Consider the following 20,192-nt stretch of genomic DNA (forward strand, 5'->3'; position numbering starts at 1 on the left):
GCACAGGTCTAGAAAGGGGCGGGACTTGGCTCGCGGAGGTAGCGCCGCCACCGCAGTCACCGCTGGTGGCGCGGACGCTCTGTCTCTGCCCCACTGAGAAGATGACCGTGGGGAGGCGTGCGGGAGCCTCGGGCGGCGCGCGGAGCCTTCAGGTGAGGAAGAAAACAGCGGGGGAAATCTGGTCTGGGCCCCGGAAAGGAGTGCCTGGGAGAGGAAAGTGTTTGACGTTGCCTTGGAGACCGACGTCGAGGCGTGGTCCCGGGGGGCGTGGGGTTAAAATTGGTCGCGTTTAGCCCTGCCTGAACCCATGAGCCCGACGTCCTCCTCTTCGCAGAACCGTGCAGTGGCCCTCGGTTTTTGCTTTATCCTCTCAGCTACCCTCGGGCTGTCGTGGACTGTTGTCTCCATTTTGTATAAGAGAAAACCGTGGCACAGAGAGATTAAGAAATTTGCCCCCAAGTCCATATAAACAGAAAGTAGAATGGTGGTTGCTTAGGGCCGGCGGGAAGGATGAGGGGTGTGCTGGGAAGTGAGGTGGGGAAGGGTTGGGAAGGTCGTGGGAAACAGGGAGTGACTGCTACATGGCATGGGGCTTCTTTTTGGAGTGACTAACATGTAAAACTGGCGGCGGTTGCACAACTGTGAATATACTAAAACCCACTGCACACTTTATTTATTTTTATTTTTTAAATTGATTTTATTGATTTTTTACACAGAGGAGGGAGAGCGTTAGAAACATCGATGAGAGAGAAACATCGATCAGCTGCCTCCTGCACACCCGCCACTGGGGATGTGCCCGCAACCCAGGTACATGCCCCTGGCCGGAATCGAACCGGGACCCTTCAGTCCGCAGGCCGACGCTCTATCCACTGAGCCAAACCGGCCAGGGCCCCAATGCACACTTTAAACAAGTGAATTGTATGTATTGCATGATACGTGAATTTATCTCAATAAAGTCCTTTAGAAAGGAAGCTTCCTAAGATCACACACTCTTCAGTAGCAGAGTGAAGGCTAGAGCACCTACATACCTTTGACTCAGTCTAGTGTTCTTTGCAGTGTTAGAGCTGGACCTTAGAGAACCCAGTAAAATCATCAGCAAGTCCAGCTGCAGCCAGTCATCCTCTGGTCGCATCCTGGCACCACCACACCTGCTACACTGGCCCTCTTCCTACCTCTCCAAGAGCCAAGTGTGTTCCTGCCTCAGGTCCCTGCCCCAAGGTCTTTGCTGTTCCTTGAACCCAGAAACCACGTACCCCAGATCTGAGCAAGGCTGGCTCCTTCCCATCAGTCATGTGTAAACCCCGAACTCCTCCACCGTGAGAAGTGAAAATCATCCCAGGTCTGAGAAAGTACAATTCAGGCCGTAGTAGACAAATAAGGCAGCAGCAAGATCAGCAGAAAACGGTGTTTCTCATAGGACCACACCATACTGTAAAATGACCAACACCCCCTTCTAAAGGGTTATGCATACCTATCAATTACTTACCCACCCCCTTGTTCTTGTCACCTTTTGAGTAAAAATTGCTCAGTCATCCACTTAGTAAACTGCCCCCTCTTCACGACAGCATCCACTCAGAGTTGATCCCTGCTTCCCCTAACTCTCATCAGAATTATTCAGGACAAGCTAATCCTAGAAAAAGCCCCTCTCCCACCCTCTTACTAAAAGCTAGCCCCTCCCAAGTTCCCTATAATTTTCCATAGTTTACTGCAGCAAGTTGATAAACCTAACTCTGATTATAATACAAGCATACACACCTACCACAATATATTTCTATCTTTACATAAATATATAGTCTTTATCTGATGGTTTTTTTAGGCCAGATATAAGGAAAGCTTCCTGTAGCTACTCTATAATCCCATAGTTTTGGATTTCACTAAATTATTATCTTTTATCTTATGTCTTCCTTTACTAGAATGTTAGCTTCATGAAGGTAGGGGTCTTGTCCGGTTCTCAGCTTAATTCCTAGAGCATATTAATCACCTAATAATGTATATTTTCTGGAGTATTTAAACCCAGTTGGGTTTCCCATATTCTAGAACATTGCTCATTCAGCTAGACCACATTGTCTCTCCTGTTAATTATTCATTCCTAGTGACACAGTGGAAATCAGCTAGAATATGAGGAAAGCAAAGGTATAGACAGAGGAAGCAAGAAAAGGAAGATTGACAAAAGTTGGTAAAATCCAAATAGGGCAGGGCCCAAAGAGTGGCCAAGGTCATGGGTAGGATTCCTGGAGGGAGCAGAATGCCTGGTGCAGAGTAGTTTCTCTGTAAATGCTCACCGCACTGCATGAAGTAGGGACCCAATTTCAGCTCTTTGCTTCTCTTTCCCGTCTTTTGTCAACCAAAGGTTGCTGCCACAATTCAACACCAAGTCCCCAATTTTGGGTGCGTTCCAGGAGAGATTTTATTCAGTAAAACAACTCAAAGGTTGCAGCTGTTTGCAAACCTGGGAAACACTATCTGCTGGCTTATACAGAGAAGAGTGTCTGCCTTCTAGTCTCTGATTGATCAGTTTTCATACAAATGAACCACAGACTTCTTGTGTTCTCATTGGTCAGTTAATATGCAAATGAGGACATAGTTGCACAGCTCCAATTGGATAAGGTAGGTCTTCAGCCCATTGGTTGAATTATAGCTCCAGGAGCTCTATTATAAAGGTCAACTCAGATGGCAGGAACACAGTACATGAGGCTGGCAGCTCCAGCTGAGGTTTTCCCTGACATACTGTGGGGGTGAGGGACCATTGTAGACAGTGGCTACTACACTCTGGTTATGAATTTGAGCCCAATTAACACAAGGAGTCCTTGGCAGGTATATTCTTTCTTGGGATTGACACCTTCAACCAAGCACACCCCATATACCAATTTGTGAAATTTCTTTTTTTTTTTCTTGGATAAAAATTCTTTTTTTTTTTTAAATTTTGTTTTATTGCTTAAAGTATTACAAAGAGTATTACATATGTCTCCTTTTTTTTTCCCCCTTGACCTTCCCCCGGCCTCCCCTAACCCCCAGTGTCTTGTGTCCATTGGTTATGCTTATATGCATGCATACAAGTCCTTCGGTTAATCTCCACCGCCCCCCCCCAACCCTCCCTGGCCTTCCTCCTGTAGTTTGACAGTCTGTTCGATGCTGCTCTGCCTCTGTATCTATTTTTGTTCATCAGTTTATTTTTTTTTATTTTATTTTTTTAAAATCTTTATTGTTCAGATTATTACATTTGTTCCTCTTTCCCCCCCCCCATAACTCCCCTCCTCCCAGTTCCCGCCCCACCCTCCGCCCTCACTCCCCACCCACTGTCCTCATCCATAGGTGCACGATATTTGTCCAGTCTCTTCCCACATCTCCCACACCCCTTTCCCCGCCAAGAATAGTCAATCCATTCCCTTTCTATGTCCCTGATTCTATTATGATCACCAGATTATTTATTTACTTGATTCTTAGATTCACTTGTTGATAGATGCATGTTTGTTGTTCATAATTTGTATCTTTACCTTTTTCTTCTTCTTCCTCTTCTTAAAGGATACCTTTCAGCATTTCATATAATCCTGGTTTGGTGGTGATGAACTCCTTTAGCTTTTCCTTATCTGTGAAGCTCTTTATCTGACCTTCAGTTCTGAATGATAGCTTTGCTGGATAAAGTAATCTTGGTTGTAGGTTCTTGGTATTCATCACTTTGAATATTTCTTGCCATTCCCTTCTGGCCTGCAAAGTTTCTGTTGAGAAATCAGCTGACAGTCATATGGGTATTCCCTTGTAGGTAACTGAGTTTCTTTCTCTTGCTGCTTTTAAGATTCTCTCTTTGTCTTTTGCTCTTGGCATTTTAATTATGATGTGTCTTGGTGTGGTCCTCTTTGGGTTCCTTTTGTTTGGGGTTCTCTGCACTTCCTGGACCTGTAAGTCTATTTCTTTCACCAGGTGGGGGAAGTTTTCTGTCATTATTTCTTCAAATAGGTTTTCAATATCTTGCTCTCTCTCATCTTCTGGCACCCCTATAATTCTGATATTGGTACGCTTGAAGCTGTCCCAGAGGCTTCTTACACTATCTTCGTATTTTCGGATTCTTTTTTCATTTTGCTTTTCCGGTTGGGTGTTTTTTGCTTCTTCGCATTTCAAATCTTTGCCTTGATTCTTGCGCTCCTCTGGTCTGCTGTTGGGAGTCTGTATAGTATTCGTTATTTCAGTCCATGTATGCTTAATTTCTAGTTGGTTCTTTATCATAACATTGAGGGTCTCATTAGATTTCTTGAGGATCTCACTACATTTATTGACGGCTTCTAGACAGTTCTTAAGAGACCTTAAAAGTGTGGTTCTGAACTCAATATCCTCCATTGACAGTTTTGTCCTGTTTCTTGGTCTCCGCATTTTTTATGCTTTCTTGGTGCACCCCCTAGTGGTCTTTGTGCGCAGTCTTGTTGTAGTTAAGCCTTGATTGTTGTTGGCAATACCGGGGGTGATTTGACCTCCAGGCTAACTGGCTATGAGAGTCCGCTGTGTCTGCAGTGGGAGAGCTTCTGTGCTGGATCTCTAGGGCGGTGCTAATCTAGCCTTTGCCTGAGGCTATCCGGCAAATGCCTCTGCGCAGGGCTTGGGCGGGGCAGGCCGGAGTGAGCAGTTATGGCTGCTCTCAGTTCCGTCCCTAGGGGCTCTGCCTCACAGAGTCCTAGCAACCGCTGCAAACCTTGGAGAGAAAGCTGCCTTGAGTTCCAACCGAAGCCAGACAGTCCCGCTTCTCCCGTTTGAGTCTGGGTCCCTAGAGACTCGCCCGGATCTGGAGCTCAGAGTCTGAAACTCCCTCCCGATTGAAAACAACAACCACGCCCTCCGCCTCCAGCCCGCTCCACGTGCACTCCGCACCTTAGTATTTCACTTCAGCACTGTGCCTCCTCTGAGTCTGGGTATGATATTCTCTTTCCTCCTAGTTGTAGAATTTCCACTCAGCCAGCCTTCCTGTGGTTCTGGATGATGTTCGTTCTGTCTTTTAGGTGTACCCTTGAATTGGTTGTTCGAGGCAGCAATCTCCGGCGTTAACCTATGCCGCCATCTTGGTTTCTCTCCCATCAGTTTATAATGGGCTTTATTATCCATAAATGAGTGAGATCATGTGGTATTTTTCTTTCATTGACTGGCTTATTTCACTTAGCATAATGCTCTCCAGTTCCATCCATGCTGTTGCAAATGGTAAGAATTCCTTCTTTTTTACAGCAGCATAGTATTCCATTGTGTAGATGTACCACAGTTTTCTAATCCATTCATCTGATGGGCACTTAGGCTGTTTCCAAATCTTAGTTATTGTACATTGTGCTGCTATGAACATAGGGATACGTATATCCTTTCTGATTGGTGTTTCTGGTTTCTTGGGATATATTCCTAGAAGTGGGATCACTGGGTCAAATGGGAGTTCCATTTTTAACTTTTTGAGGAAACGCCATACTGTCTTCCACAGTGGCTGCATCAGTCTGCATTCCCACCAGCAGTGCACGAGTGTTCCTTTTTCTCCACATCCTCTCCAGCACTTGTCGTTCGTTGATTTGTTGATGATAGCCATTCTGACAGGTGTGAGATGGTACTTCATTGTTGTTTTGATTTGCATCTCTCAGATGATTAGTGACTTTGAGCATGTTTTCGTATGTCTCTTGGCTTTCTGAATGTCCTCTTTTGGAAAGTGTCTACTTAGGTCCTTTGCCCATTTTTTGATTGGATTGTTTATCTTCCTTTTGTTAAGCTGTATGAGTTCCCTATAAATGTTGGATTCTAAACCCTTATCAGTGATAACATTGAAGTTTCTTTTTTTTAAAAAAAATATATTTTTATTGATTTCAGAGAGGAAGGGAGAGGGAGAGAGAGATAGAACCATCAATGATGAGAGAGAATCACCGATTGGCTGCCTCCTGCACAATCCCCACTGGAGATTGAGCCCACAACCTGGGGAATGTGCCCTTGACTGGAATTGAACTTGGGTCCTTCAGTCTATAGGCCCACACTTTGTCGACTGAGCCAAACGAGGTAGGGTGTGAAATTTCTTTAGAACACATCTTATTTCCACATTGTCTTTCCTGTTAATTAAAATTTTTCTTTGTTCCTCCCCAGTCCCTAATATATAGAGGCTTATTCAAAGTGAAATTAACAGTTATGTTTTGAATAAATTTGAAATTATAGTTTGACCCTGGTCTATCCTATTTCATTTTAGATATTTCCCCCCAAATCCTCCTCAGACACAGAGGCAGAAGAGGAGCTGTCTGGGGATGGGCTGTTTTTGCCTAGGGCTGGCAAACTTGATGAGTTCCTCAGCCTGGAGGAGACAGATTCTACTTCTGCTGACTCAACTGGGAGCTTTTACGAGACCCTGCACGCACTGATGCAGAAAGGCAGATGGTGCCTGTCAGAATCCCTTCATCAGTCTGACCCAGACAGTGATGAGAGCCTCTCTGAAGATGATGAGGACCTGGAGAGTTTCTTCCAGAACAAAGGCCGGGGGAAGCCGCAGGCCCAGTGCCCACCATCGCCAAGGTGAGGCACTGCAGTTCAATAGCTGCTTCATGTGTTTCTCCCCCAGTAAAGCAAAGACCACTTTTTCAGGTTGCCATTTACCCAGGCTCCGGGAGAATCAGCTTCTGGATCCAAACATGGGTTCTGATTCCTACCCAGCAGTCCTAAATCACTCTGGGTAACCCTGAGTCACCCGAAGCACTGGGCTCGGTCAAACTGATGCCTTTCCCAAACGCACTACCTCCCTGAGAATGGCAACAGGGCACATTTGCCTTGGCCAAGCCCTGTTATATGTAGGTATGCTTTACCTCATTTAATACTTATTTTTCTCCTCCACATCACCCTGTAAATAGATATTATTTTGCCATTTTACAGATGAGGAATTGAGGTTCCAAGAGAACCTTGCTTAAGGTCACACAGCTGGCAATTGTTTGAAGCAGGATCTGACGCTGGCTCTGTCTGACTCTAAAGCCCTGCTCTGCACCACTGCGCTGTCCCCCTATGAAACTATCAGAGTGCAAAGTGGCAATTTTTGGATCAGTTTTGAGAAGAGATTTCTTACTAAGGCTGCGAGATGGCCTGTGGGAAGGAGGGAGGCCTGGTTGAGGAAGGGAAAGGCTTAGAGGCCTGTGGGGCTGTGATGTTAGGCTGAAAAGCTAGATGCAACCTGCTGGCAGAGAGGTCTGGGGAGCAGTGGGAAGAGGGTCTGGGAGGAGCCGGGCCTCCTGCCACCCTGTCCTCCAGGCACACTGCTTTCTTCCCCCAGGTGTGGCCACACAAGGCGCTGCAGCTCCCTGAGCAACCTACGCTCCGACATCCCCAAAGTTCAGTCCCAGCCACCCACAGGCTCCAGGCCTCCTTCCCAGCACAGAAGTCTCAGCTCCTGGGCATCCTCCATCACTGTTCCTCAGCCGTTCCGTATGACGGTGCGTGAGGCCCAGAAAAAGGCCCAGTGGCTGGCCTCACCTGCCTCCTTCGAGCTTGAGAGGCAGCAGGCCCAGAGGCAGGGCCAGGAGGAGGCCGAGTGCCACCGGCAGTTCCGAGCACAACCCGTGCCTGCGCATGTCTACCTGCCCCTCTACCAGGAAATCATGGCGCGCAATGAGGCCCGAAGGCAGGCAGGGATCCAGAAGAGGAAAGAACTGCTCCTCTCCTCTTTCAAACCCTTCAGCTTCCTGGAGAAGGAGGAGCAACGGAAGGAAGCCGCTCAACGGAGGGAACTGGCCGCTAGTGCGAAGGCCAAGACCCCCAAGCCGACTGCCACTAGAAGGATCCCCAGGTCCATTCTGGAGCCAGCTCTCGGGGACAAACTCCAGGGTAAAGACAACCTTGCTGCCTTGCTGCCTCCTGCCGGGGGTGCGGTGGGGACTTGGCCAGGCTCAGGGGTGAGCCCGGCTTGGAGATGCGCTGTTCAGGTGGCCCTGCTGGAGGCCACTCCGTGCAGGCCGTGGCGTAGGTTGGGTGTGTTTACACAAGGGGGACCCTGCAAGGAGCAAGGAACCAGGAGATGTCCTGCAGCACTCCCCACCAGCCCTGCACTGGTGAGCTCTCTCGCAGCGAGTGCACGTGAAGGCCTCTGGCCGCACAGATAGGAGAACAGAGAACCAATGAGACACCTAAAGTCAGGCTTAGACCGGTGCCACCTGCCTCTGAGGAAAGCGCCCCCCACCCCCCATCCTGGTGAGGTACTCAATTCAAGAAGTGCAGCTCAAATAAGAGACTCAGGCTTTCTTTGCTCATTCAGTGACATATGCCATGTCCCACGCATTGTTCTAGGGTGAATAAATAGTCATGGAGTTTGTGGACATGGGAGGGAGACAGTAATAGATAAATAACCACAACTGTGATGAGTCATTTGCAGGGATTATAGGGTCCTGTGGAGTTTATAACGGAGGATCTAACAGGGTGTGGTGAGGGGTGGGAACAGTTAGGGTCCCCAGAGAAAGTGAGCATTGAGGCTGACCCTGAAGGGTGAGCTGTGTTAACTTGATGAAGAGGGAGGAAGAGTGTGCCAGCAGAGCTATAGCATGGAGGTGAGAGAAAGTTGAGCACAGTCAGGGGTGAAAAGGTAGAGGGTGGAGAGAAGAGGGAGAGTGGGGAGGAGAGAGGCAGGCATAGGCCAGACCTGGGGCCTTGTGGGCCGTGGGAAGGGTTTGGACTTCACCCAAGGGCACTGGGGAGCCACTGGAGGGTTTTAAGTCGATGATCAGATATGAAGTTCAGAAAGATCACTCTGATTGCTGTTGAGATCATTAAAGGGGGAGGTGCAAGACTCAGGGATGCTGATATAACAGGAGGCTATTTCAACAATTTAGTTGAGAAATCATGAAATTAGTAGCAGGGACAACGAAAAGAGACTGAACTGGATACAGGTTAAAGCGGAGGAGACAGTGGAACATGTGACTGATAAGATGAGGGAGGGAGTGTCAAGAATGATTTGGATAATGGGCTTGGGCAGTTGTGTGGGGGTGGGGCCTTACCTCTGAGACAGGGGAGACCTGGGAGAGGAGCAGGTGACTGGCCTATTCCTCCTGGTCATCCTTAAGGAACCAGAGAAAGCACTCAGTAAATGTGAATGGCAGCTGATTCTGCAACCCAATTGGTACCTGGCAGTGTTCTTGTCAGCATTAATGAGCTCTCCAGAAAAAAAAAAAAAAGCAAACCGATTTGTAGTGTTTGCCATTTTCTGTGGTGTAAATATGCCTATCATGGCCAATTTCAAGCTTCCCACATGATGTCAGCTGGATCACAAAATTCCTGAAAAGTTAACATTTGATTCCAGCACATTACTGCTAGTGTTTAAAAGAGGGAACGTTCTCCAAACCTTTTGGTATGAGGCTCGGTCCCTTCTCACCCATCACCACCCTGATTTTTCTTCATAGAAGCTGAGCTCTTCAGGAAAATTCGCATCCAAATGAGAGCCATGGACATGCTCAAGATGGCCTCCTCCCCCATCATCTCTTCCAGTTGCAGGGCTGACCCACAGCTCCGCACAGCCACCCGAACCTGGCAGGAAAAGCTTGGGTTTCTGCAGACTGACTTTGGATTCCAGCCTCGGGTGAATCCTGCTGTCCCTGACTATGAGGGCCTTTACAAGGCCTTCCAGAGAAGAGCTGCAAAGAGAAGGGACACGCGAGAGGGGACTCGCAACAAGCCCTTCTTGCTGAGAACCGCCAGCCTGTGTCACACTCGGCGGCCCTGTGATGCTGCCGCCACTGGAGGGAGGAAGGTGAGAGCCCAGGCAGTTGCGGGGGGTCAAGGGCCTGGAGGCCCGAAATCCAAAGAGAGCCACGTCTCAATGGAAGGCATTTTTCTATCTTAATTTTTTTTTAAACACCAGTTCAGCTGTAAGCAGATCACAGATCCACAATTCCTATAAACTTAAGACCACAAGAATACTTCTTTTTCTTCCCTCTCTCCAGAGAAATTGAAGAAATAAGTTCAAGCAGGTCTGGGAGGCAGGAAGTTGGGATCAATTGTTGTGTCCCTATGCCAATTCCAGAGAACTCTTCTCATTTGATTAAAAACGTCAGGATTGCCCCAGCCAGTCTGGCTCAGTGGATAGAGCATCGGCCCCTGAACTGAAGGGTCCCAGGTTCTATTCTGGTCAAGGGCATGTACCTTGGTTGCAGGCTCAATTCCTGGCCCAGGGCCCTGGTTGGGGCACATGTGGGAGGCAATCAATTGATGTGTCTCTCTCACACCGATGTTTCTATCTCTCCATCTTCCTTCCACTGTCTAAATATCAATGGAAAAATATCCTCGGGTGAGGATTAACAACGAAAAAACCCTTCAGGATTGACATCCAAGTCTGTCCCAATTACTAAACTTGAAATCTTACTACCCTTGGCTTTAATCCCCGGAAAAAAGATTTAGTCTGATTAGTTTCTGTCTTAACTGAAATTGCTCCCAGCTAAGATAGAACCTAATCACACATGCCGTCCCACCAATACCAGCCTTTGTTTCCTCTAGGACTCTCCACAGCCACCTGCTACTCCCCGGCCAAGGAGTCATTCTCTGAGTGGCCTTGCTTCCCTCTCTGCCAACACCCTACCTGTGCACATCACAGATGCCACCAGGAAGCGGGAATCTGCAGTCAGGTGAGTGCTCAGGCTGCAGAAGACTCATAATGCCCGGATTGTGGCCCACGTGATGGAAACCACCCCACTGCGGGGCCTCCTCTCCTGTTAGCGGAAAGCCTAAAGGCGTGGAAGGGAGTTCTCTGATCAGGACAGGAACACATGTGGTCCTCCACACTTAGGGCTGGAAAACATGTCTCATTCAGCAGATATTCACGGGGCCTTACTCTGTGCCAGGTAGAATGTTAAGGCTGGAGATACCTATGGAACCTATAGTTGAATAACTAATCTGAAATACAGAAAAGCAATGAAGCAACGACCTTATCTTGTTGGTGAGTGCAATGATGAGGGAATACAGGGGACTGTGGAGGCACTGGGGAGCCTGGGGCAGGGGACTCTTGCAATAGATGTCTGAGGTGAAACCTGAAGAAAGAGGAATAAGCCAAAGGCTGGAAAGAAAGAAGTTTCCAGACAAAGAACAACATTGGTAAAGACCTACAGATGAAAAAGGAAGGAACCCATTAGGAGCAAAACTCAGAGAAGCATGACAGGTGGCTGAGCCTGCCAGAGAGGAGCATCCATTGCACGTATTTGAAATCTCCAAGATTCATCCTGGGGAACTATCAGAGGTCAGTTGGGAATCAGGCGCCTCCTTATTTTTAGCTCTTTAGCTGACCTTCCTGTCACGGAATTGTTCTCATCCAGCCGGCTGGAGTTCCTCCACTAGGGCCTCTGAGACGAAGTGAGCAGGGGACCAGCATAGCGGTGCTTTCCTGTGGAGCTCACAGGAGTAACAGAACCGACGTGGCCCTTTTGAGACCCACACAGATCGTAGAAATCTATTTAGAATCCAATGGATATTTCCCTTTCCCTCAGATTTCGTAGAGCTACTAAATCAAGGCTGAATGTAGCAATATCCTGAGGTCCCAATTAGGTATTATGAACCAGAGGTTGGCCCACCTGTAGAGGATGTCCACAGCTGCTTCCTCGCAGTAGATAAAACTTTAATGTCCTTCTTCCTAATCTGTCCACTTCGAGTGCAGGCCAAATGCAAGTCTTGACTTTTTTCCTTTGGTAAAACTCTCCATAATACCTTTTAGAATATTTACACAAATGAAGTGCTTAAAGTTGATTCCAAATTGTGCATTAAAAGAAGTCCATTTCTAGTTATCTGTATTCCCAACGGACCATAAACTCGGGCACCTTCCAACCCACGGTTTATAGCAGTGTATATACCAAGGGCAGAGACTTACAAGGCAGATACCCTGATTCTAACCTTGGCTTTTCCACTGGGACGCTGGGTGGCGTTGGGCAAGTGGCTTACCCTGTCTGAGGCGACATCTCTTCGCCTATAAATGAATGCTCCTAGTTCGCAGGGCAGTTATGAGGATTACACAAGAGAGTGGACATAAAGCACTTGCGGACTGTTTGCACTGGTTCAGGATACATAACTCAGCTACTGGTAGCTATTAGTATTTTGTTTCAGGATAGACACCAAGCCTGAATGTTTGGCTGTTTAAGTAAGGATATTTTATTCACACGTTTTTTTAGTTCAATGAGTGAGACTCTCCTGGGTAGAATATCACTGTATCTAGAGTGCTGGGAAGGTGTCATATGCCCATGCATTTGATGCCAGAATCTTAATCTTTCTGAAATGCCAGGGAGGTAAGTTACTCCCCCACCCCCTTTCATAGACAACACCAACTTTCCAGAGAGGTTACTGAGATTGCTTTTAAATATATCCAAGTTGGTCATCTGTATTTTTTTTTTTGCCTCCTCCCTTTAGAAGTTCACTTGAAAAAAAGAACAAAGCACATGAGAATACTCAGTGGTTGGAGATGCATAAAAAGAAGTGTCAAGCAATGTCCAAAGCCGTGACCTTGCGCGCAAAAGCCATGGATCCCCACAAAAGCCTGGAGGAGGTATTCAAAGCAAAGTTGAAAGAAAACCGGTCAGTGTCTTCCCTGCGTCAAAGGGTTGTGTCTTGGGATCCAGCAGATCATTGGTCTTGAAAACAGCAAAATGGAGTTACTAGGGTGGGCTCCTATAATGGCAGTCATGAGTTTTGCCAGGCACAGTTAGGAATTTACAATGTCCATGGGACTTACTCTGTTTAACTGGAATGAAGGGTATTCTGGATTGGAAAAAGGTGGATTTTAAAAATCTTATTAATTTCAGGAACAAAGACCGTAAAAGAGCAAAAGAGTATAAGAAAGAATTGGAAGAAATGAAAAAGAGAATACAAACGAGGCCGTATCTCTTCGAACAAGTTACCAAGGTAAAACTAAACAGTCATCTTCTTTCTGTCTAAGGGTTCTTAGACATGAAAGTTTACTATCTGAGTATTAAACATTTCCTTGAAGCTCAGAAAGATTCTAAATTAGGCCCATTTGATTACTACCAAAGTAGTCATAGTACATGCTACTTGGGCTAAATTCATCCAAGACTGGACTCTAGAGACATCTAAAATGGGAAATTTCAATTCCTGGAGTTTTCACTGTAGTCTAGCGTTCAGTATGAATCAGAGTGGGAGTTAGGTCCCATACACACAGTGAGTTTGGCTGTGTTAGCAAGCACATCTTTAACTTATTAGTATTAATGTGACTGAAAATCCAGTCTTTTCTGCTGTCCAGAGCCATTGTTCATAGTGGTGGAACATCACCAGCCTCTAGATCTGTGGTACATTGCTAGGTCTCCAAGGGTTTTTAAGTCCATCATTTTCATCTAGACCTCACTTGGTCTTTCAAAAATCTAAGTCCTTGCTTCTCAAAGATGTGGCTCCCTAATCAATGGCTGGCATCTCCTGGGACTGTTAGAAATACAGAATTGCAGGCCCCATCTGAGACCTATCAAATAAGAGTCTACTTTTTAACGAAATCTTCAGATAGTTCCTGTGCACTTTAAGGCTTGAAAACAAAGCTCAACGTAATTTCTATGCAAATCTCGTCCCCACGAATGGGAGATGGTGGTGGTGAGCAGTATTTTAAGGATATGGGTTAAGCTAGTAATTTAGAATTCACAAGTAATTCACAAGACAGTTACAGATTAGTTTCCTTCCACAGGACCTTGCCAGGAAAGAGGCAGAACAAAGGTATCAAGACACCCTGAAGCAGGCTGGGCTGGATGAAGACTTTGTGAGGAACAAGGTCCAGGGCACCAGGGCTGCACAGTGGAAGGCGCAGCTAGAAGTGCATGATTGTCCCAGGTAATCCCAGATGCTGCCGTTCCCCTGCAGTCCTCCAGGTGCCATCCCTCGTAATGCTCCTGGCAGGAACCTTTAGGACAGCTACTATCCTGTACTTACAGAATACTATCCAGACATCTCCAGATAACACACTTGAATCTGGAGAGAAGTGCAGTTGTGAATAAAATATAACCATTGTAGCCCTAACCAGTTTGGCTCAGTGGATAGAGCATCGGCCGGCGGACTGAAGGGTCCCGGGTTCGATTCCGGTCCAGGGCATGTACCTTGGTTGCAGGCACATCCCCAGTGGGGGGTGTGCAGGAGGCAGCTGATGGATGTTTCTCTCTCATCGATGTTTCTAACTATCCCTCTCCCTTCCTCTCTGTAAAAAAACAATAAAATATATTTAAAAATTCATATATAACCATTGTATATTAGGTCTAGATTCCTAAAATTTGAAACATCATTTTTCTATTCCAGTTCCAATGCCACCAGTCAAAAGTATTTCCACTCTGTTTTTGAAAAGTCATGTGTATTTTTATTTCCCATAAAATGATAAAACTGTTTTTCTAGTGCTCTTTAAAAATAACTTATTAGCCCCACCTCCTCCATTGAGATCATATAAATCAAAGGGAGTAAAGCATCTCTAATATTTTCAATTTTGTTGTCTCTTAAGTCCTAATTCCTCTCCCCATTTTCCACCTAGAAATTTCCTTTTGTATCCCATATAAAATAATAAAAATGTTGAGACCATCCTTAAGCTTTACATACTTTAAACGTTTTTTCATATTTTTATTTATTCTGCAGCACCCATGAAACTACAAAACTCGGCATCAGAAATCCACAGCAGGATTTAGAAGAACCTCTAGAACAGCCTACCAGCCCCAAGAAAGAGCAGGAGGAGCTGTCTTATGAACTGCTAGATAATCTCGAATCACCTGCCTAACCAGTAGACTTCATTACTGCTTTTCAATAATATTAAGCAACTAAGGTTGAATCAAGGCAAGGAAAACTTGGGTTTTGAGTCATGGCTATTCTTGGAGAATGGGGAAAAGAAAAGTAGCAGATAACAGGGAATGGTTCAGGTAAATCAAAGTGAAGCTCAGGGTGGAGGGATCATAGCCGAGCTAAGGGGTCTTACTTTGTGCCTCACACTTAAACATTAGGGACAGAAAAAAAGGCACAGGCCCAAATGCCTACAGAGGCTAGTCAGAAAATAAATGGGTTGAATGGGCTGGCTGTAAGGGAGTAGGGGAAAATAGAGACTGGAGTCTCTGCTGGAATCCAGGCCCAGAATTGCCAGATCAACTGCCTTTTCAACAGAAGCCAGAAATCTGCATGTTGTCATCTAATTTAAAAATTACTTGGAAATATTGTATAGGCAAAATAAAACACCTGGGGGATGACAAGTTTGCAACTTCTAGCACAGCATTTCTCAGCCTCAGCACAATTGACATTTTGGGGCAGATGAATCTTTGCTGGGTGCAGGGACAGGGAGCTGTCCTGTGCACTGTGGGGTGTTTAGCAGCATGCTGGCCTCAACTCACTAGATGCCAATAACACCCCTCCAGTTGTGACAACCAAAAATGTCTCTAGATATTGCCAAATGTTCCTAGGAGAGTTGGGGGCAAAATGTTCCCAGTTGAAAACCGCTGCTCTAGTATAAGAGTGAGGCTACAGGAAGTAAAAACTGGCGTTTTAAGAATACAAGTAATTGACATGAACTCAATCTACACAGCACAATATGATTATATACATGTCATTAACAAACTGAGAACTATAATTACTTTATTTAAAAAAGCAGTTCTTTCCTGTTATATATTTAGAATGTTATCTGTGAGCATGTATGTGTCAGCATGAGATTCACTTTAAATAAATTTGACAGCCATGATTTTCTACTAGTAAGTGATCTTTGGAATACTCACTAATTATAATTAGATGTTCTCTCAATAGCTGTAGAGACAGGATAATAGCAAGAGTGCCTACAGAAGCACCTTTCCCGTTTTGTTTTTAACTTTCTGGGAAAATTCATTGCTAATTTTCCAGACTCAGACCTGGTTCTTTCTGATGGGGATAGAGTGACACTCCTGCAATAGCTATCATCTGGGTTTGCTAGTTAGAGATGAAGATGTTCATGTCATGTTCTCCAAGACGCCTGAGCTCGGTCTTACCTGCATGGAATCCTAAGGGTAAATCAATACCTTATCTTAAAGGTGAAGACTGAACTTCTTTCTTAATCTTCTAAGAGAACAAATTCTGTCTAAAACAAGAAGCCAAAGAACTGACTGGGCTATTTTGTTTATTTAAAGGGAAAACAATTGAAGCTCTGAATCATGTGATTTAACTTAAAAAAAAAAAAAAAGCCCTTTAAACATGCTACTGTATGTTCCATAAACAAAGAAAGCAAAGTGGCTAAGTAGAGGTGTATGGGACAAGATAGTACCTCAGTCTGGGCTAAGTAGGGATTCAAGTAATTTATTTTTTTGCAGCCCACTGGCAGAGAGTGTCTTACTCAGGTTGCTAAAGGGAGAGCATCACAACAGAACTGACATCCCTCCCTTCTCCAAAGCAACAAGGCATCTTGAAAGCTCAACGTCTTGGTGAAGTTTTATGGTTGGTGGCAGGACTTAGTTCATCCACATGATAAGAGAGCAGAGGCTGGGATGGTAGCTCTTCATAGGAAAATCTCTTCTCAATTGTTATACTGAGATAGGTCAGCCAACACATAATCAAATTCATTTTTCGGGAGAAGTCCATCCCAAAATTTTCCAGTGGGAAGAGAGGTAGGTACAGTGACCTAGCCCACATTCCCTGCTTTCTTCCTTTTCTGGATCAGATGAGAGTCTGAAGAGAAGCTCTCTTGCATTCATCTTCTTTGCCAGGGAAGATGCACAGAGGAAAAAGCGGGGTCTTGTCATTCACAGATTCATTTTGATTCTGGCAGATTGTGAGCCATAAGCAAGCTGTTCCCACTATATGCTTCCTGGGATCAGATAGAGTGCTCTTCAGGATTCAATACCCATGCTCATGTCCGTCTTTCAGTTAAATCTCCTTGGTTTAGTAACTGTAAAAAGAGTACAACAAAATCTGAAATAGGTTACGGGTGAATAAAAGAAAAATAATTCATACTAAGTAAAAGGTTGATGCGTGGGAGGGGGAATGCACTGCAGGGGCTGAGTCAAGGATATCTAGTTCCAAAGCAAGAGCCATGCAGATACTGGCCATGAGACAGCATTGTGGACACTTCACGATGCTGTCATTTTCACTACGGCAATAAAATGTCCTGAGTCTGTAAATCAAACTATAGTTTGCATATTCGTGTACTTACTAGTCAGTGAAAGAGGAATCTGACTTACAGGGAAATTGGAAATGGTGAAACCAAAAATCTTATGTCAGTGTTAGCCCAAAGTACAGGCTGCAAGTTCAAGCAGAAATAAAAGGAATGGAAGGCTAGTCCCAAAGAGTCCTACCTGAGAGCTAGACCCAACTCAGAAGAACTTCAGGGATTTCCTGGGCTTAAGGAATACCTTTCCTGTGATGAAGTGAGACAAGCCTGAGACTCCAGCAGGGTGGCAGCTAACACGGACATTCTACTCTATACTTTGTTGAAAAGTGGTTTTGTACAATAATTGCTGAAATTGGGTTCCATTTTATTATGAAAAGAAAATGAGATTGGAATACAGTGAAATTCAGAATACAAATTTGGCTTATTAAAATCTAATCAGATAAATTATTGAGCTGGAGATGTATTTACTTGTTGACCTCAGTTTGGATGAAGGTAGTTTATACAGAATTTAAAGACATTTAAACAAATTAAAGGACAGATTTCATTTGATGCTGTGTGGTAGGGATATAAGAATGGTATGCTTTTAATTTAGGCCAAGATCCAGATATTTGAACTCAAAAACTTAGCAATGACACTTTATTAGAGATGGTATAGAATTTGTAATTTGTTTTATCTGGAAAACATGCTAAGATATAGTCAAACTAGCTGGCAATCACTTATACTTGTTCTTGAGTTTAAGAATGTAAACTCGCCCTGGCCAGGTAGCTCAGTTGGTTAGAGCATCATCCAGGTACACCAAGGTTGCAGGTTTGATCCTCAGTCAGTGCACATACAAGAAGCAATCAATGAACAAGTGGAACAACAAATCAATGTTTCTATAAATGAATGAATGAATAGAATGTGAACTTTCTGACATGGGACCCCAGTTGGGATGACCTGTATTCGGCAGCTCCAAAAGCCCTGGGGTCCCAGTGGGCCTGCACAATGAGTCCTCTGATTCTTGGGAGACCTGGAAATACTGAGGGAAGACAGAAATTGTCCAATCTGTACCATCTGAATGAGGCATAGTTTTGATATATTTTCCATGAAATTTTTGGATACTTGATTTGGTTATTCTGATACTCCTGATAAGTTATTTTTATTTTTAGAGCATATTTACAAGGAGTCCAACTGGTGCATCAGTAGATTCTTAACAGGTATAATATATACTGTATGGTGACTTCCAAAAGCAGAATTTGGAATGGGCTTGTGTTGTTTTAGGGTTGCAAATTGCCTTCTCCTTCTCTGGCATCTGAGTCTCCCCAAGGAATCAACCTTCCTCACTGACTGGAGGAATGGTCAGTTAGTACCTAGACCTTGGATGAGGAAGAGGACTAAGGCTGGAGCCTTGGGGGCTTGTAGCTTGAAAACAACTAAGGTACTGGAGGGTGTGATAAGCCTACCCTGAGAAAGGAAAAGGAGGGGTGAGCAGTGTTGTAAGAGGAAGGCAATAATGGTAATGGTGAAGGTAATAAAGGTAATCTATAATAATACAAGTGTAATATGCCAATTAGACCAGATGTCCTTCCGGACGTCCTTCCAGATGATCTTCTGGACGAAGCTGGGGCTGCGAAGGAAGCCTGGGTCCTGGGTGCCTGCCAGCAGCCGGAGAAAAGCCTGGGTCCCGGGTGCCTATCGGCAGCCGGAGGGAAGCCTGGGTGCTGGAGGGAAGCCAGTGCCGGCAGCCGGGGGAAGGAAGGCCTACTCTTGCACAAATTTTGTGCATCAGGCCTCTAGTGCAGCGGTTCTCAACCTGTGGGTCGCGACCCCTTTGGGGGTCGAACGACCCTTTCACAGGGGTCACCTAAGACCATTGAAAAACACATTTATAATTACATATTCTTCTGATTAATCACTATGCTTTAATTATGTTCAATTTGTAACAATGAAAATACATCCTGCATATCAGATATTTACATTACGATTCATAACAGCAGCAAAATTACAGTTATGAAGTAGCAACGAAAATAATTTTATGGTTGGGGGTCACCACAACATAAGGAACTGTATTAAAGGGTCACGGCATTAGGAAGGTTGAGAACCACTGCTCTAGTGTGTTAATAAATATACAAGGACCCATGAGGAAAAAGTGATAGTACAGGATTTTTAGCTACATCTAAGGGCAACACTTCCCACTTGGTGTTAACACTTTTCTATTAAGTGCTGGGGTCTTCCATTATGAAACTAGTTACTTAGGTCGCTATAGATCCTTAGTGTGTGTTTCTTAGGTGGCCTGTGCTATTGTGTCTGCCTGAGGCTGTAAGTGGGCATCACCTGGACATGGACACTCTGCAGTCAATTCCATGGCCCATGTGCCCAGGTTCAAGAGAATAAATGCACTATTACTGGCCTTCCTGCACACACACATCAGGCCGTAACATACCTCATTTAAAACTGCAGTGGCTGCCACTGCCCCCAGGATACAATCAGGTCCTGGAAGGCCCTGCAAGACAGGGGCCAGCTTATCTTTCCTGTTCCCATTTTTCCATTCCAGCTCCCATCATACTCAACCCTCTGTGGTTCCATAGTTCCCTGTTCCCTCTCATCCTCTGCCTTAGTACACATTGCTATCCTTATGCCTATTATTTCCTTCCAACCCCTCCCACTTATCCATCAAGATTATTGCTATCATCCCTCAGATCTCAACTTAAACACTAAAACTTGCCCTGGCCGGTTTGGCTCAGTGGATAGAGCACTGGCCTGTGGACTGAAAGGTCCCAGGTTCGATTCTGGTCAAGGGCACATGCCTGGGTTGTGGGCTCGATCCCCAGTGTGGGGCGTGCAGGAGGCAGCCAATCAATGATTCTCTCTCATCATTGATGTTTCTATCTCTCCCTCTCCCTTCCTCTCTGAACTCAAAAAAACAAGAAAACACTAAAACTTATTCCCTGACTTCCCCCAAGACTAGCACTTACTACAGCATATAAAAATTGCCAGTTATTGATCTTTCACCCTTCCCATTCTAACTTCTCTGTACAGCACCACTCCAGGGACACCATTTACATAGTTATGGAGTTATAAAAGGTAGAGGGCCCAATTCTGACTGTAAATTCTTTGAGGCAGACATTGTACTTTATTTACACTGTACAACTAGTACCCAGTACAGTGCCTCACA

At 45.2% G+C, this 20,192-nt stretch overlaps 2 protein-coding genes across 6 annotated transcripts in view; one reads left to right on the forward strand and one right to left on the reverse strand.

Moving 5' to 3' along the window:
• The first annotated feature begins 26 nt into the window (after positions 1-26).
• Positions 27-15,653, forward strand: FAM161B (FAM161 centrosomal protein B). Of its 2 annotated transcripts, none has more exons than XM_081100322.1 (9): positions 27-152; positions 6,191-6,510; positions 7,256-7,806; positions 9,372-9,718; positions 10,462-10,589; positions 12,355-12,519; positions 12,747-12,846; positions 13,631-13,773; positions 14,560-15,653. In XM_081100322.1, exons 1-9 carry the CDS (start codon positions 102-104, stop codon positions 14,696-14,698), a joined length of 1,944 nt encoding a protein of 647 aa, XP_080956448.1. In that variant the 5' UTR covers positions 27-101; the 3' UTR covers positions 14,699-15,653. The 2 variants fall into 2 exon arrangements, with proteins under 2 accessions (XP_080956448.1, XP_080956449.1); XM_081100323.1 differs by having other exon boundaries at positions 95-152; positions 7,661-7,806.
• Positions 15,654-15,731: 78 nt separating this feature from the next.
• Positions 15,732-20,192, reverse strand: part of ZNF410 (zinc finger protein 410) — a 40,059-nt gene continuing 35,598 nt past the window's right edge. For 3 of the 4 annotated variants that reach the window (XM_081100333.1, XM_081100334.1, XM_081100335.1), the window contains one exon: positions 16,036-16,816. In XM_081100333.1, the coding sequence (XP_080956459.1) occupies positions 16,778-16,816 (39 nt within the window). In that variant the 3' untranslated portion in view covers positions 16,036-16,777. Of the gene's footprint in view, positions 16,817-17,974; positions 18,048-20,192 lie in introns of all 4 variants that reach the window. The other variant, XM_081100332.1, reaches the window with a different exon arrangement.

Source organism: Myotis nattereri (assembly GCF_964212035.1).
Source record: "Myotis nattereri genome assembly, chromosome: 1".
NCBI classification, from domain to species: Eukaryota; Metazoa; Chordata; class Mammalia; order Chiroptera; family Vespertilionidae; genus Myotis; species Myotis nattereri.